Source organism: Panthera uncia (genome assembly GCF_023721935.1).
Source record: "Panthera uncia isolate 11264 chromosome A1 unlocalized genomic scaffold, Puncia_PCG_1.0 HiC_scaffold_16, whole genome shotgun sequence".
Lineage (NCBI taxonomy): Eukaryota > Metazoa > Chordata > Mammalia > Carnivora > Felidae > Panthera > Panthera uncia.
In genome coordinates this window covers 79301194-79317638 of record NW_026057576.1, presented here as the reverse complement: position 1 = coordinate 79317638, position 16445 = coordinate 79301194, and the positions used below count along the sequence as shown (strand labels likewise).

Genomic DNA, 16445 nt, shown 5'->3' with positions numbered 1-16445 from the left:
TCGAGCCCTGCATTGGGCTCTGTGCTGACAGCTTGGAGCCTGGAGCCTGCTTCAGCTTCTGTGTCTCCCTGTCTCTCTTTGCCCCTCCCCTGCTTGTGTGCACTCTCTCTCTCTCTCTCTCTCTCCTCCCCCACTCACATGCTCGCTCTGTCTCTCTCTCTCTCTCTCAAAAATAAACATTTAAAAAATTTTATAAAAAACACCGTGAAGAAGACTGGCAGTGTATTATACTAAAAATAAGAATTCCGATCATCAAGAAGGGAAAATGCAGTCCACATTGGGGTAGACTGCTTAGCTGACCAAAGCTTATGTCGTTCATACGTAAAGAAAGCCTGCAAAACAATAAGAAAAAGATACCTAATTGAAAACGGGCAGGAGACTTGAACTGGCACTTCACAAAAGAGCATCTCCAAATAGCCAGTCAAAATACAAGGTGTGCAATGTTGTTCACTGAGGAAGTACAGGTTAAATTATGATGAACTTAATCTGTGGAATGGCTAAAATAAGACACAGTTGTGTGTATCACTGAAAACAGGAGGAACAGGAACTCTCGTATACTGCTGGCAGGGGGTTGACATGGGGCAGTCTCTTTAGGAAACAGTTTGATATCACAACACTGGAGATTCAGTGACCCAGCTGGCCCACTTGGTCTTGTGCCTAACCTAACACATTTACTTGTGTGCCTGGATGCATGTATAGAAATGTTCTTAACAACCTTTGTTACCAGAAAACTAGAGATAGCCAGAGGATTTCTCATTGGCAGAACATATAAATCATAAAGTATGAATACAGTGGAATGCTACATGGTAACGAAAATGACTCAATGTGAGCTACACGCCAGCACAAGTGAACCTGCAGACACAGCGTCAACACAGAAAGCCAGACACAAAAGCCAGACATGCGCTCCCATTTACAAAGTTCAAAAATGGGGCAACTGACCATCAGGGAGTGCTTGCTTGGAGTGATGCAGGCACACAGGAGGGCACGGAGTGGCCCCATAGAGAAGAGGCCTGAGGTGGGGAGCACGCCAGCCCTGGTGTGGGTCCCTGGAGCTGTATGCCTCTCCTCTGTGTCACCGCGCAGGTGGCCACTGAGGCAGGGCTTCCCCTGCTCGCTCCCAAGCCCTAGGGCTCTGCTGCGGCATTGGTGAAGCAAGGGCTGTTACGATCTTCTTGCTGGGTTGTCAAAATAAAAAAGACATTTAAAAATAAAAAAGACAAAGATTTCTGCTTTTAAGGCTTTTTAATATTCTTAAAGGAGGTTGACTTTTTGGAGGAAGATCAATGTTTTAATTCATTTTCAGCAAATGTATGTTTTAAATTCCAGCGTAATTAATGTAGCGCTATGCTAGTGTCAGGTGCACAGTCGTAGCGCTATGCTAAGTGCACAGACTTAGCAGTTCTGTGCGTTCCTCCGTGCTCATCACAGTAGTGTGTGCCATCCCTTCACCCACTTGCCCCTTCCTCCCCACCCCCACCCCGCGCCCGGAAAGCCTGACTCTCGAGCAGTGGAGTTGTGTTTTGTCCTATGTGGACGAGCCTGGCCATAAGGAGGCAACCCCAGGGCCAGAATTCGCCCACTCAAAGTCCACAAGTCTGGTTTTGGCGTCTTCACGGCGCCGTGCCGCCACCACCACCATCCGTTCTGGAGCACCGGAATCCTTTTAGCTAGAGAAGGGGGCCTGCAGGCCACAGGGAGCGGCCAGGCTGGGCAGGCACTTGTCCCGCCACAACAGCACTGTCTCTCGGCAGGTGTGACAGCACGGAGAAGCTGAGGGCCCTTCTGCCGAGGCTGGAGCAGGAACTGAAGGACACGGCGAAGTTTAAGGATTTTTATCAGTTTACCTTCACCTTTGCTAAGAACCCCGGGCAGAAGGGTTTAGGTGAGTATAAAATCCAGATTCGTAAGAAGCCACATCTTCATGAGACTAAAAGTGGGCAGGACCTGCCAGGTGACAGTCCTGATGCGACAGGGTCCCTGTTCCTGCCTTGGTGCCTTCTGACCACTGGGCGTGCCACGGCCATGCGGGCCACCTGGTACCACCTGCACTTGCGCTCAGCCCCTAGTCAGCCGCCACTTCCGGCCTTAAATATTTAAACTCCAAAACGTAAAGTAACTTGCAAACGCTCCGCATTCTGTCATACTAATAACAGTTGACTAATGGGTTAGAGAAGTCAGCAATTGATACCGACAATCAGAATGTTTGTATCAGCCAGGTGTGTGGTCCAGCAGATGGTATTGTGGGGACCGGCCAGGGGACATTAATCCTGTCCTGGTCTGGAGATTTAAAGTTACCTTACTTGAAAACAATTCTGACGTGCCTTGGGTTACATCTTAGTGTTTATTTCAGAGTTATATAGTTTTGCTATAATATAAATTTGTTTGGAAAATTCTTAACTTTTTAGTGTGAGTTTGGTTTCTCTGAGGGTTTTATTCTGCTTATTTTCATTTCTTTTTCCCCCTAAATGCTATATAATTTATTTGTTTAATGTAACAGACATGTTTAGTTCAGTAAAATGTTTTACAAGTTTAGAGGGGGACTGACATGGTCTTTAGGGATTAAACAAGAATATGTTTCAAAGAAGAGTTCTTACACTTAAAAAGCAATATTATAAAATAACCAATTTTAGGAAGGAAACCAAAATGGGCTTGAAAATTCACAGATAGAAAAATCCACTGCAAACAATTGATTTCGGGGGCTGATTTCACCTGTGCATGTCTGTAGGTGTGTGAGCAGTGAACATTCTTCTCCCCTCTGTCTCTTACTCCTCTTGGCAGGTCAAATGCAGGCGCAGATTGAGGCGCTGGACTCTCCCATGGTGGGTGGGATGGTTCAGGGGCTGGGCTCTCCCATGGCAGGGGGTGGGGGTGGGGGCGGGTGGAGGCTGGGCCCTCCTGACCCAGAAGAGGGGTGTGTGGGGGCTGGTCTCTCCCATGGTGGGGAGAGGTGCAGGGACTGGGCTCTCCCATAGGGGGTGTCAGGGCCTGGGCCCTCCTGTCCCAGAGGAGGGGAGGGTGCAGGGGCTGGGCTCTCCCATGGTGGGGGGAGGTGCAGGGACCGGGCTCTCCCATAGTGGGTGTCAGGGGATGGGCCTTCCCATGGGGGGGGGGGGGGGGGGGCGGGGCCCTACCGGGGGGGGGGGGGGGGGGGGGCCCTCCTGTCCCAAGGGGGGGGGGGGGTGGGGGCTGGGCCCCTCCCATGGGAGGGGGGTACAGGGGCTGGGTTCTCCCATGGGAGTGTGTCAGGGACTGGGCCCTCCTATCTCAGAGCAGGGGGTGGGGGCCATCTTTCATAAGCACTATCCTTGTTCCCATGGCAGAGATGGTTTTCTTCTTTTTACTTGTTTTTCTCCAGTGCTGTGGTTGTTCACTTTAACTCTTGGTACCTTGCACTGTGATGAGTCTCTCATCAGATTCCCTCTGTCTCCAGGCTAGTTGGCCTTGTGAATGGCTTTCTCACCCTGTGTGCCACCTCGAGGATCATGCTCCTGCCACCCTGGGAGCTGAGAAAGGGCCTCCGTGTGAGCCCCGTTCAGGAGCTCACTTGAACAGTTCTGCCAAAACTTTGGGAAGGTGGCAGTGGGAGAGCCGCCAGGAAAATTAAGGATGTATTTTCTCCTGTTCCAGGAAATGGGTGAGCAGACAGGCCTGCCATTGGGTAAAGGGGCAGCAGCGAGCCACCTCTGGCAGTAGAGGCTTTGCGCCGTCCCCACCTTGTCGTGCGTCGGAGAGCCGGGGCCATGGGAAGAAAGATGGCCTGCCATTGGTGAGGGATCCTGCCGCCTAAGCAGGAGCTGGTTAGGGACAGTGGAGCATGGGCAGTGGAAGAGTGAGTGGACGCCAGGCCTGCTGGGTTGTGTCTGTCCTCACCCCCTTGAAGGGACCAGCCCGTGCTTGGTCAACCGACTGAGGGAAGGAGGAGCCGGGTGGCCTCCACTACCGCCTGAACCTCCCTGGGCGTTGGGAGCATTTTGAGCACATCAGGCTGTGATTGCCGGCCAGGTGCTGCCTCTCCTGGAGACAAGCTTCCCGGGTGTCCCCACAGGGGTGCCAGGAGGTGAGATTGAGATACTGGCAGTGGGACCCCAGCTGCATTAGAATTTAGGGTGATTCTGGTCATGTTGGTGCAGAGTGGAGAGCTGCGCTCGTGGTGTTTTGTTCCCGGGAAAATCAGAGTGCTTACAGCATTGCTGACTGGTGAGGGGTAGAGTGCGGTGCTGGGACAGCTGGTCATGGACACGCCAGTGCCTCCCCCTGCCCCCCATTGCCCCCTATCCAGACATCTAGGTGCAAGCCCGGCCTCCTCACCCAGTGTGGCTTCTGCCGTAGGCGGCTGCTCTTATGTTTTATCTCATGACCAGAAAGAAAGGTGGAAACTAGCGTTTATTAAGCACCTGTTGTGTGGCAGACAGGTGCTTTCATCTGCCCACACGTAGTCTTGCCCACGTTTTGTAAACAGGGAAACAGGCTGAGGGATGGAGTGCATGTCAGTGGTGTGCGGACAGGCCACGATGGCAGGTTTAGGGCCCCTCCTCTCCTGTGCCCTGTGTTCACACATCCTGGCGGACTGCCTGACATGGGTGGAGATCACTCCCAGGGACCCGAGTGGTGAAGGTCGGACAAGCCTCGAAGGATCAAGTCCGTCTTGGCTCCACTGTCCCCTCCTGGTTGCTGTGCTTGCCTCTGCCCTGCCCTGTTCTGTGACCTGCATGCTCTCAGGACACTTGGGACCCACCTTCACATGGGCCCTGGGCCCAGGAGCTCCCCAGTGGACCCACATCTTGAAGTTTGTGTCGTTCAGTCTCAATATTCTTGTTTCATACTGTATGAACAAGATTTTGCTGTGTGAGCAAAATCTATCACAATTTGCAAACTCCTAAAATATTCAGTTCTGTTTTTGCACAAATGCTTTCACCTCGTTTTTTTTAATTAAAAAAATTTTTTTTAATGTTTATTCGTTTTTGAGAGAGAGAGAGAGAGCGCGCAAGTGGGGTTGGGGCAGAGAGAGAGGGAGACACAGAATCGGAAGCAGGCTACAGGCTCTGAGCTGTCAGCACAGAGCCCAATGCAGGGCTCAAACTCACTAACTGTGAGATCATGACCTGAGCCGAAGTTGGATGCTGAACCGACTGAGCCACCCAGGCGCCCCTCATTTTTTATTTTTTATTTATTTTCAGATTTGTGAACTACAGTGTCAGTTTTATTTATTTATTTTTATGTTTATTTATTTTGATAGAGCGAGCATGAGCAGGGGAGGGGCAGAGAGAGACAGAATCCCAAGCAGGGTCCACACTGTCAGCTCAGCACCCAACATAGGGCTCAATCTCACGAACCATGAGATCATATATAACCTGAGCTGAAGTCAAGAGTCAGACGCTTAACTGACTGAGCCACCCAGGTGCCCCCTTTCACCTCATTTTTTTAAAAGTACCAAATGTTGACCAAAATCATGGTGATTCCTCACGTAGGATTGCTTCCTCTGGTTGGTGCCATATGTCAAGTGACGTGCCCCATCAGTGGCTCCTGTGTGTGGACAGGAAAAGCTCTCTTGCTCTCAGGAGGCTGCCATGGCATGCCCTGGAGATGTGGGACCTGGTGGTCAGGCCCACCAGACTCTAAGGCTTGAGTGTCACCTTAGGTGGGACATGGTCTGACTTTGGTAAAGGTCACTGTAACGGGTGGTGGGTCAGAGCATCGTCTTGCCTTGTGTGTGGTGCCGTCTTGATGACATCAGCCCTTGGATTTTGCTCTCTCTGTGACACAGTAGATGAGTTCACCTCCTCACCCCCTGCCTCGCACCCTCTGTGGGCCTAGCACCTGACCACACTTTCAACCTCGGCTCTATTTTTGTCTGATCTATTGCAGCGCACAGACGTTTTTGTTTCAGGAGTGACAAATACCTGGAGGAATGCCACCCTAACTGCCGTTTCCCCTGCGGCGGGGTTAGTGGCTGCCAGGGGAGGCAGCGTGGCGCAGAAGGGCGGCTTCTGAGGCGTGCAGTGACCCTCGGGGACAAGCCTGTGGGAGGGCAAGGGTGCCAGCCTCTCGTTTACTTCACGGTATAAGTGGTGTTATTACTTTAATTCTGTTAAGACAACTAAGAAAAATGTGTAAAACATCATTAGCTCCGTGACACCCCGTAAGGTGACAGGTCAGGTGCGTCATGGCACACAGAGCCGCTGGACCACACATGGTGACGTGAAGGTCCCGGCCTTCAGGGAGACCGTCACTGTTGAGGGCTGTCTTGGATCAGACGGCGCCTCTGGCTGTCCCCTGTTTGGGACGCCAGCTGCGGTCCCTGCAGCTCACTGCCCACCTCCATCAACCTGACGGCGATGTGGGGTGTCGCTCCAACTCCATCATTTCGTTCCACGTGTTATGTGGAATAATCCTAGGAGGTGGTGCCTCAGCACCCAGCGGTGTGGTCCAGCTCCAGTGGGTTGAACGCTTGTTTCTGTGCCTTTATCAGATGTCAGGACAGCGCACCGTCCCCCTACCATCCTTTGAAAAGGGCCCATTAGCGTTTATTTCTTTCATATCATTGTGAACTCATGGGTTGAATCACATGTGAAGGGTCCAGTGGACTGCAGTTCTGACCCTTTTTGAAGCTCAGGGATAATCGCCCTGCCTGTGGCCAGGGAATCCTCTTCTGGTCGGCACCCACATCCCTTTGATGTGACCCAGGAGTGTTTGGCTGTTGCCTGCCTGTCTGGCAGGACAGGCTGCTGGAAGCCGCATGTTACCACCTGGGACCCAACACTCGTCCAGGGAGCCCTGGTTTCTGGTCCTGGAGAAAGCCGTTTCAGGTCCATGATCCAGTCAGTAGCAGTGCTCATTCATACCGATTCAGCCACTGTTTCTAGATTGTTCAGAAACACAGCTTCATGCTAGTGGTTCTCAAATTCCAGACTACAGATCTTCAGTGTTCTGTAAGACAATGGTGTTTCCTCTCTTGTGGCAGCAGTAAGAGTCCTGGGAATTTCTGGGAAGGTTCTGTGCTGTGTGGGAACAGCAGCCTGCGTGTGTGCCCAACACTCTACTGGGTGCCGCTGGACGGGAAGCAGGGTGGCCTCCCTCCCTGTGGGTCCACAGGGAGGTCCCACCCTGTGTGCTGGAGTGAGCAGGTCTTCTGGGCAGAAGGTCTTAACTGTGCCCTCCCGCTTTCTTCTGGCCTCAAATTGTTGAATCAGTGTCTGAGGATCGTCCTGCCTCGGACACCCTCCAGATTCCTTTCCTTTCTCTACAGCCCAGTGATTGTTACTGGTGATGCCTGGGCGCTGGCCTCTGGGACCAGTGCTCCAGGCATGCTCTCCCCCAAATCAAGTCTGTCTTGGGGGAAAGAGCTCATCAGCGTCTATGGCCTCTGCCCCGTCCTGTGATCCCCCTTCCTCCGCCCAAGGGGACTTAGGTCCCAGGTGATTCTTCTCTTGATCTAAGAGCCGCCTTCCCTGTCCACCTCTAGCACTGAGTTAGGTTTGACCTCAAGTCCTTGCAATGCACGGTCTGCAGACCAGCAACTTGGTGTCACTTGGGAGCTTGTCAGGACTGCGGATTCTCAGATTGTTCCCCAGACCCACTTTATAGCAAAGTACCTTAAAACTCAGTGGCTTCAGGCAACAGTCATTGTATATTCTTCACGATCCTTGGTGTCTGGGATTTAGGCAGGGCTCAGCCAGCCCCTCTTTTGTTCCAGCTTGACCTGTTTCCTGCCTTCGCAGGAGTGGAGCCGGGTGGGGGCACAGAGGTGGTGGGGTGCTGCCTGCGTTGGGTTTGGGGGTACCTGGCCATAGTGTGGGGCAGGGGCGCTATGGGGGTGGGGCAGGGGTGGGGCACTGCTCTCCTCCAGCCTACTTCCTTCCGCCGGAAGTCCACACCCAAGTGCACTTGTAATTCCAAGTGGTTTCCAGGATGTTGTCAGTTAGAGTCTAAGTCCCCAATTAAAATTTAAAAAGGTCTTTCTTTCTCCATGAATATTCCAGAGACTCGTGTTTTGGAGGCTGTTTGCAGTAGGAAGCCCGTGTGTGTGTGTGTGTGTGTGTGTGTGTGTGTCCGTGTGTCCATCCTTCCTGGAGGTTTGCTGCAGGGCCCAGTGACAGCCTCATGAGGACATGAGCCTGTGCAGGCCATTCAGTGCAGTCCTCTCGTTTTACCAGGGTTTTGAGGGCTTAAAAAATAATAAAGCCAGATGAAAAATTTTATGCCTTTGTACTCAAAGCGGAACAATTGATGTTCCAGTTTCCAGAGTGTCTTACGTGTTGTGTCTTCAGAAGGATTAAATATAAATTAAAGAGGTTGATAGAGGTGCTCTATAGTTCCGAGAAAAAGTGTGGATACCAGTCAAAAAGGTTGATCAAGAAAAGAGAGATTTATTCTTTGTTTTCTTCAAGTTTGTGTCTATTTATGTGTATGTGTTAGAATTGTGTGGGTTGTTTTATGTTCTGTTAGCCTGTCCTTACCTGATGGTCACTCTAATAAAGAAGGTAATTAAAGTTATTTGACTTTTTGTTTTCATGTAAGAAGCTTAGGATAGAGTCTGGAATCAGTTGGCTTTGAGAAATCTTGATTTTTGAGGAAGTAAAGTTTCACAATAATTAGCTAATTTTTATATCTGCACCCAAAGCCTTCTTTGACAGAAGGGACATTTTCATTATGTAAATCTAAATCAGAAACAAATTTTAAAGAGTAACCATTTCCTCTAAACATTTTCTTGCTCAGGAAAGAAGACTTCTCAGAGGTTAGTGGGAAGCAGTAGCTGTCATAATCTTCTCACGGCTGCTGGGGTCACTCTTGTCCTTGCTTCCAGCTCTACATTCTGTCATTTTGAGGTTTTCTAGTGTTGTTATTTTGCAAGTGGATCCGATTAGGGTGATAGTAAACATTTTTACATACATAACACTGCATATGAATATGTGTTCCTTCACTTTTGGTCACGAATGTGTGAATCAGGAACTTTTAAGAAAGGTTTCCAGGACCAGACTAAGATAGGACCCAGGTTAAATGTCTGCCATACGACGTTACTTCTCTTTCCTCCCCAGGTTCACCCCCATTTCTCAATGTGGGACTTGTCTCACCATTGAGCTGAGTTGAGGGCAGATCTCAGTTAACGCTCTTCCTAAGTCACAAGGATGTAGACTTAGTGAGACAGGCCGCTCGTGTCAGCGTTAGAGTGCAGGCGCTGCGAGGGTTAGCGAGCCGTCCACGTGGGCAGTCCTCGAAGCTTCCTGCCCGGCTCTTTCTGAGTAAGACTCCAGGGTATTTAGGACAGAAAGTCTGTAACGGCCTGTTAACACAGGGAATGTAGGTGTTTTATTTAAATTTGGTGCTACTTGTACCTTGCTTTGCTTATCCAGTTTTAGTAATGCTCTTTCCTAGAAATCTCAAGTCACAGCACTACTTTTTAAAAAGTTTTGTTTATTTACGTAATCATTGAAGTAATTTAAGATCTCACGACCTTGAGATCAGAAGTCGCAGGCTCTGCTGACTGAGCCAGCCAGGACCCCCTACAGCTCTACCTTAATCACTTTTGTCCAAATAGGACCAACTAAGATTTAGATGAAAATTTTCTGAAAAGTGGTTGTTTGGGCATTTTACATTTAAAAGAATCTGTTACCTTAAATATTTATTTGCCTGCTTTTCACATGAGTTTATCCTGACATACATATATAAACGTGTAATTAGGAAATCGTTCTATTCTAACTGTTCTTTTATTTTCTGAGTGGTGAGCACTTGGGATTAAAGCACACCATTAAAAGCTGTCAATTTTAACAAGGAAACTCAGTTCAGCCTCTTAGTTTACTTGCTGGATCCAGCATGCAAGGAGAAATAGATAGTAAACTTAGAGCAAGCAAAGAATGAATCCTCATTTCAGAAATTCTGGCTTAGGATGGTATTCTCATGCAGTCCTACAGCTCCGTGGTGCGTAGGTCTGTGTAGAAGCTTCAGGACACGACTACACAACCGCTGCCTTCTGGGCCCGGAAAATGGAGGACACGGGCTGTGATCAGCAGCCGGCCTAGGCGGGGAATGTCTGCGAGTCAATGGAAGCTCCCTCCCTGGGCTGCTGTGTCCTGACTGCACCCTGAGAAATTTGGAGGGGTCCCGGCCATCTCGTGTGGCTTCCCTCCGAGCTGGACTCTTCCCGCCCACTGGGAAAACACTGCCTCCCTTCCATCAAGACTGGTTGTTTAACTTGCAGTTCAGCATGTTCTGACACTACCTGATGTGCGAGAACAGTATCCAGGTTGCATCAGTGAGGTTTGAAGAAAGCCTGGTGTATACAGAAATGGGAGTCTTAATTAATGATGTTAATTAAGGGACAGTTGTGTACGTTGTCTGAATAACAAGGCACAGACCACTTAAAGAGATTTCCCCCAAGTTAGAAGATTAGATCATTCACAACATCAGGAACGTTCTGTAAGGGGTGGGCCTCGTCTTACTCTTCAGTAAGAGTGCTGAGTTTTACTAAGTGATTACCAGTGCGCTAAGAAGTGGTCACATTTTGTGCAGTGGAAAAAGAAATTGGGATTTATTAACTGCTCTTTCTTTCTTTTTGCCAGATTTAGAAATGGCTGTTGCATACTGGAATTTAGTGTTATCTGGAAGGTTTAAATTTTTAGATCTTTGGAACAGCTTTTTATTGGTAAGTGTCCTTCTGCTTCTTGCTGTGTGTGCCCAGTGTGAGGGGTCAGCACATTGTGTGGCCGCCCGTGTTATCTGACCGGGGGGTTCTGTACCATGGCTGCCGGGCAGTTGGTGAGCGGCCGCGGGCTTCACCACCGCGAGGAACGGGCAGGGCTACCCAAGGCTGGATTCAGAAGGGCTCCCGGCAGCCCCGCGGGACTCTCAGGCTGGGGTTTCAGATGACTCACAGGCCTCCCCTTGTCTGCAGAACTCCAACTACCTGGTTCTAGGCTTCCCGAAGCTGCAGCGACACACGTCCTGTGAGCTCATACGGGCTCCAGACTGCGGGTTGTATCCTGTTGTCCAGCTTGTCCACAGTCTGCTACGCTTTAAGATGTGGTTTATGATGCTAACTGAGCAGGAAAAAGGAGGGTTTCGCTGGGCTTCCCTCAGGAGAGTCTCTGACCTGCAGGGGCCTCCTCGGTGGGGGAGCCCCCAGCCTGGGGGAAGGGAGAGAGGCGTCGCTGTTTGAAGCGTGTGGAGCACCAGGGTCCCCTCTAGAGCAGACAGTCACGTGATGGCAACGTGCCCACATCTCCCACGTGGACTCCTCTGCGAATGTGTGAGGCCTGGCTGAGGACCGTCTTCCCGCTGGGGGCCGTGTGTGGGGTCCTCCTCGAAGCAGCATGGGGAAGCCGATGTGCAGGTTCACAGCCTGCGTCACGTTTAGTCCGCTCCGCCACTCACTAGTTTTGTGGCCAGTGCCCTCGAGTGCAGGCGTTCCCCAGGGACCCTGCTCATGTGCCCAGAGACGGCACCGTGGGGACAGCAGCACGTTGGGGACAAGCACAGAGCCCTAGGCCTGAGAGCGGACAAAAGCCCAGACTCTCAGTGTGGACGAAGGCTCCCACAGCACAGTGGAAACAGGTTAATTGAGGCCGGGACGACGGGCGGGGTATGCAAGGAAGGCCGCAGAAGTCCACATGTGGTTGGGTGGCTTCTGGGTCATCTGTGAATATACTCGCCTCTGCCACACGAGTGCAGAGGCGGGTGTGGGTGTGGAGCTCTATGCCCGAAGGGGGGGGGGCGGGGGGAGGGGGCGGAGCCAGCGCCCCTCCGCCCGCTGAGAGTCACAGCACAGATGCGTGTTGTCCACGCGTGTGGCGTACCTGAAATCTGAAAAATGGCCCATCCCACTGCAGGACCCACCTGGCGTGCAGAGAAGTACATGTATCTGTGTGCCACAGGCCGGGTGTCCCGCACCATATGCCAATCGGCTGGGCGTTAGGTGGAGCTTTAAAGCATTGCCCTTGTATTGGAGTGAAACAGATTGATTATAATCTCTATTTTAAATGTTTATTCTGTTTTTAAACAAGTCTGCTTTTGTGTATTTGCACATTGGCATCACGTAGCTCCTACCATACCCAGAACACTGTCATTACTTCTGACCACGTGTGATGGTGCCGGTTCCCCATCGCGGTGTGTGCTGAAGTAACGAGGCCGCTGGGATGCCCAAGGGTCACGTCTGTTTCTTAAGTCTGGTGGGTTTTTTTCTCTCATGTATTAGGAACATCACAAAAGATCAATCCCAAGGGACACTTGGAACCTTCTGCTAGATTTTGGAAATATGATTGCAGATGATATGTCTAACTATGACGAAGAAGGTACGGGAAGTTGTAGTGCTTCAGATGATGTCCAGAAATGCTGATGTGCAGACTGCTGGGGGCAGGACGGTGGTGACCTTCTCCAGCTGCCTCTGGGCCCCGCCCCTCAGTGCAGTGGGGGTGGTGGTGATGACAGTATTACCCTCTTTTCATGTCTTGTCAACCACACGAGAAAAATAGGGCTTCGTATTTAGTTTAATTTAGGAGGACAACCCCCTAAACAAACTAAAGCATTTCAAAAGTGGATGTGCAGAGAGCCCTGCGGCAGAGCCGTGGGAACAAACAGGCTTGGAAGCCGCTCTTCCAGGTACGTAATCCTGGGTGGCGCCTCAGGCTAGGCATTCTACCATGTGAAGATTCCAGCTGGTATAACATGATCACATATTCATGGTCCCCACCCTGAGATGTTTGAGGACAGCCAGTCAGGGAGCATTTGTGTGCCCGCCACTATGGGCACTGTGCCGCTTTAGGGAAGGACACAGTCTCAGCCTGCCCACTGCATGCTCCCTCAGCGCCCAGCTTGGAGGCGACCGCTCTGGGGCACCTGTGGCGTTGCATGTCTGTGTGCGTCCCCAGCACTCAGCACAGAGAGGGCATTTAATAAACGTGAATAGTTGACCATAGACAGAAGCCCAGGGAGTGTGGCTGCGGTGGCGAGACGTGGCTGGTCTGCAGAGGAGGGGCCGGCAGCTTACAGTGAGTGTGTTCCTGGCCAGCGGGGTTGGGGTGGTCCGGGCTACCTGGGGGTGGTGGGGAGGCTGGGCCTGGAGAGGGAACCGGCCCAGGGAGAAAAGGGTGCAGTGTTTTGCAGGGCAGGTGGAAGGCCCTGTGCCTGGTCCCGACTGCCTGGAACAGGGGCCCAGGCCTTGCAGCTGGCCAGCCCCGAGTGCCTGGTCGCTAGAGGCCACGTCCGCACAGGAGCACCAGTGCTGGCCTGGGGTCTGGCTACAGCAAGAGGAATGGATCTCACCGGCAATCCCTCCAGAGAGATGGGCTGTGAGACGACTCACTTCAGCTCCTGAAACACAAATATTGACTGCAGAAAGAATGCTCTGGATATAAAAATACTGCTCTAGACTGGTTTTTAAAGATCTGTGTTTACTTTCCTGTAGGAGCGTGGCCTGTTCTGATAGATGATTTTGTAGAATATGCACGGCCAGTCGTGACGGGTGGTAAGCGCCGCCCTTTCTAGGCAGAGAGTGAAGCTGCACGGACACCAAGAGCAAGTGCCTCCTCCCAGGAGCCCTGGCGCCCGCCTGACCTCCCCCTGCACACAGAAAGGGCTGAGTGGACACGTAAGGAGCTCCTCAGAAGACGCTGCTTCAGGATGTCTGGGGATGGTCCTGTGGCTGCTGCTTTAGGAAATTTCTGCATGATTTTTATCATATTTGTGAAAAAGTCACCCAGAGCCTGTTTGCAGATCTGCAGAGTGTGCGGTTGAATCGGCGGCTCCCGTGAAGGCGCATGAACACACGGCTCGCACAGATCCCGCTGAGCCATGTTGTAATCCTACCTGTGAAACAGTGTCTGTGCCCTTGGTGGGACGCTGTATTTCTCTGCAGGCCAAAGCTAGTAGGAATGTGTCCTAAAAAGGATCTGGACACAGATCCTAACACTTTTTAAACTTACTGCCGGGAAATCAAGACTTCTGTTTTCTGAATTATCAAGCATCTGGATTTATTGGGTCTGTTTTTATTTTAATTTCCCGTAGATGTTCATGTGAACGTGCTTTCACGGTTCCTGACATGCTGCAGTCTGCATGGTGACAGCACCCGTCACCATGGGATTCCAGGGACATTTTATCATGTACTGTTTACAAGTCAGCTGGTCTGTCCTGTCCAGTGTCATTTGAATGAGCTTCCGAAAAAGTTTTGTACAGTATGCTTTAGAAAAAAAAAAAAAGTATTTTATTACGTTTAAAAGACATTTTTCCCTGAAAAGTGTTTCTTTTATGAGCAATGGATTATAGATTCAGAAATGGAGTGAGTTTGTTCCCTCTGGCCCTCTGCGTGGTTGCGCACATTCGGAAGCTACAGTACACACCGTTACCCGAGACGCCCAGACGGGAAGGCCCCGTCTCATTTACGTCTGCAGTGTGTGACCGTCGCATTACCATCTGTGAGAGGAGGCCGTCCGGCGAGGCATGGACTCTGCCGTGTTGTCTGATGGTGGAGCCTGTGACGTTACCTGTTCCTCCTGTTGGGAAAGCTCCTGTGTGTTCTAAAAATCACTGTGCAGACCCTGCGTTATATTTGAAAAGATCTTCACGTCCCAAGTGTGCCTACTACCCTGTCTGCAATCCCATTTATGAGACAGATAAACTGGGGTCACTTCACAGGAGAGGAAGTTCACAGTGGACTTTGCGTGAATGGGCAGTGTGCCTAAAATGTGTAGTTTGATGTGACTTTCAAAATTGGGATTCAGCATTTCAGGAAGCTTCTGTGCCCATGGGAGGTGTTCGTGTGCTTGCCATGTGTGAACTGTTTATACTTCCAAAGAGGAGTCATTCAGAGAGGCCGCAGGCTGTCCGGGTGGGAAAGGGGGCTTGAGGCCTGCAGGCCAGAGTCTGGGCTGGGTTGGGCCCTACACAGATGCACGACTGAGTCCCGCGGTGTCTCCTGGGCCTGTACTTCCCCGTCTGCCACAGGGTCAACAGGCCCGTCTCTGCCTGCCAGCCTGTGGTTCTAAGAGAGCATACACTTTATGTAATAAAAACCTCAACAGCTTTAAAGCATCCTTCGAGGCTTCGCAGATTCTTGCCGTGTAAGTGTTCACGGAGGAGGCTGTAGGTCTGCAACACCTTGTTCTTAAGATTCGAAGTTGTGGGAGTGGGGGGGCTTCTGTGCACTTGGTCATCAGTAAATAACGGAACATTAGTGGCCGGACAAAGGCTCTTCAAGATTGCGGTTTCTTCTATTCTATTTATTTAAAGCAAGCGTGCCATGAAAAGTGCTAAGAGCTTTGGAAATGTTGAAATAAAATATGTTCTCTGGTGTGGCAGTGGTGGTGCACTTGTAACTCTATTCTCGATTGCTCAGATGCTGCTGGATGCCACGGGACCAGCGGGAAAACGGCCCCTCTGGGGACATCCCACCCATGTTCAGCCTGCCTGCTCACGTAGATGGCCGCACCCCAATACACAAAGCTTGGCCATTTAGTTTCCTTTTCGTGACCGCATAATGCATTAAATAAATATGGTTGTTTGTGTGTGAAGAGTTGTAGCTCTCTTGTAACCGGCAGAATCTCCCTGAGCTGCTGGGAATCCTGTGGGAGGACACATGGACATGCAAACCAGGAATATACAGAGAATACACGAGACCCCCAAATAGAACAGGCTGAATAAAGACGTGTTACCTGTGTCTCCCGGAGTAGACATGACCCCATCTCCATCTTGGGGATATATTCACGTCACTGCTTCACTTGAACTTCGTGCACGTCGTCCAAGTACAACACTCCAGGCCACATGGGGGGAGGCACACCGTGGTTGGAGGCGCTCGGCCCAGGCTCAGTAAGTGCTGCTGGACAAGGCAGGGACGGTGTGGGGGAGCTGCTGGCCACCTCAGGAAAGGTTTCCATGGCCTCAGGGTCAGCAAGAGAAATGAGCCGGGAAACTCCTCTGCCCTCAACAGTAGCTGTTTCTGCCAAAGGACACTTCCACCCACGAAGGGCAGTTGTCTGGATAGAGGGCTGCAGTGTGGACAAGGAGCTGGTGTGCCTCCCCCACCAGGCCTCTGTGCTGGAATTATGTTCCAGGGCTTCCTTTGTAACAAGTGCTGAGTTAACGCTCTGTGTGCTCAAGTGCAGCTCAGTATCTTGTTATTACTGAAAGAAACGTTATTTTTATCACATGTGCTTTTTAAGTCCAGGTGTGATGGGGCCCACTCTGGTCTGGTGAGTGACCAGGTCCCAGGGGCCAAGGGGGGAGTGAGGCCCACGAAGGGGACAGTTTCCTAACTCCCGATTCCAAACCCAGAGCCCAGTTTGCACATTCACACGCACCCCAGCCTCTTCCTACCCCTCAGCGTCGTCTCCAGAGATCCGGATCCAAATGCGGAAACGAGGCGGGGGGGGGGGGGGGGGGGGGGGGGCGAGCGCGCCCGCGCGAGCCGCGTGGGGGGGGCGGCAAGGGGGGGGGGGGGGGGCGATCGTTTATAAAACGCC

The 16445-nt window shown here is 51.3% G+C and overlaps 1 protein-coding gene across 3 annotated transcripts in view; it reads left to right on the top strand.

Annotated features, from left to right (window-relative positions):
• Positions 1–15497, top strand: part of DCUN1D2 (defective in cullin neddylation 1 domain containing 2) — a 31430-nt gene extending 15933 nt beyond the window's left edge. For 2 of the 3 annotated variants that reach the window (XM_049647269.1, XM_049647270.1), the window contains exons 4-7: positions 1752–1882; positions 10557–10639; positions 12188–12284; positions 13397–15497. In XM_049647269.1, the coding sequence (XP_049503226.1) occupies positions 1752–1882; positions 10557–10639; positions 12188–12284; positions 13397–13476 (391 nt within the window). In that variant the 3' untranslated portion in view covers positions 13477–15497. The remainder of the gene's footprint in view (positions 1–1751; positions 1883–10556; positions 10640–12187; positions 12285–13396) is intronic. The other variant, XM_049647272.1, reaches the window with a different exon arrangement.
• Positions 15498–16445: the final 948 nt, after the last annotated feature.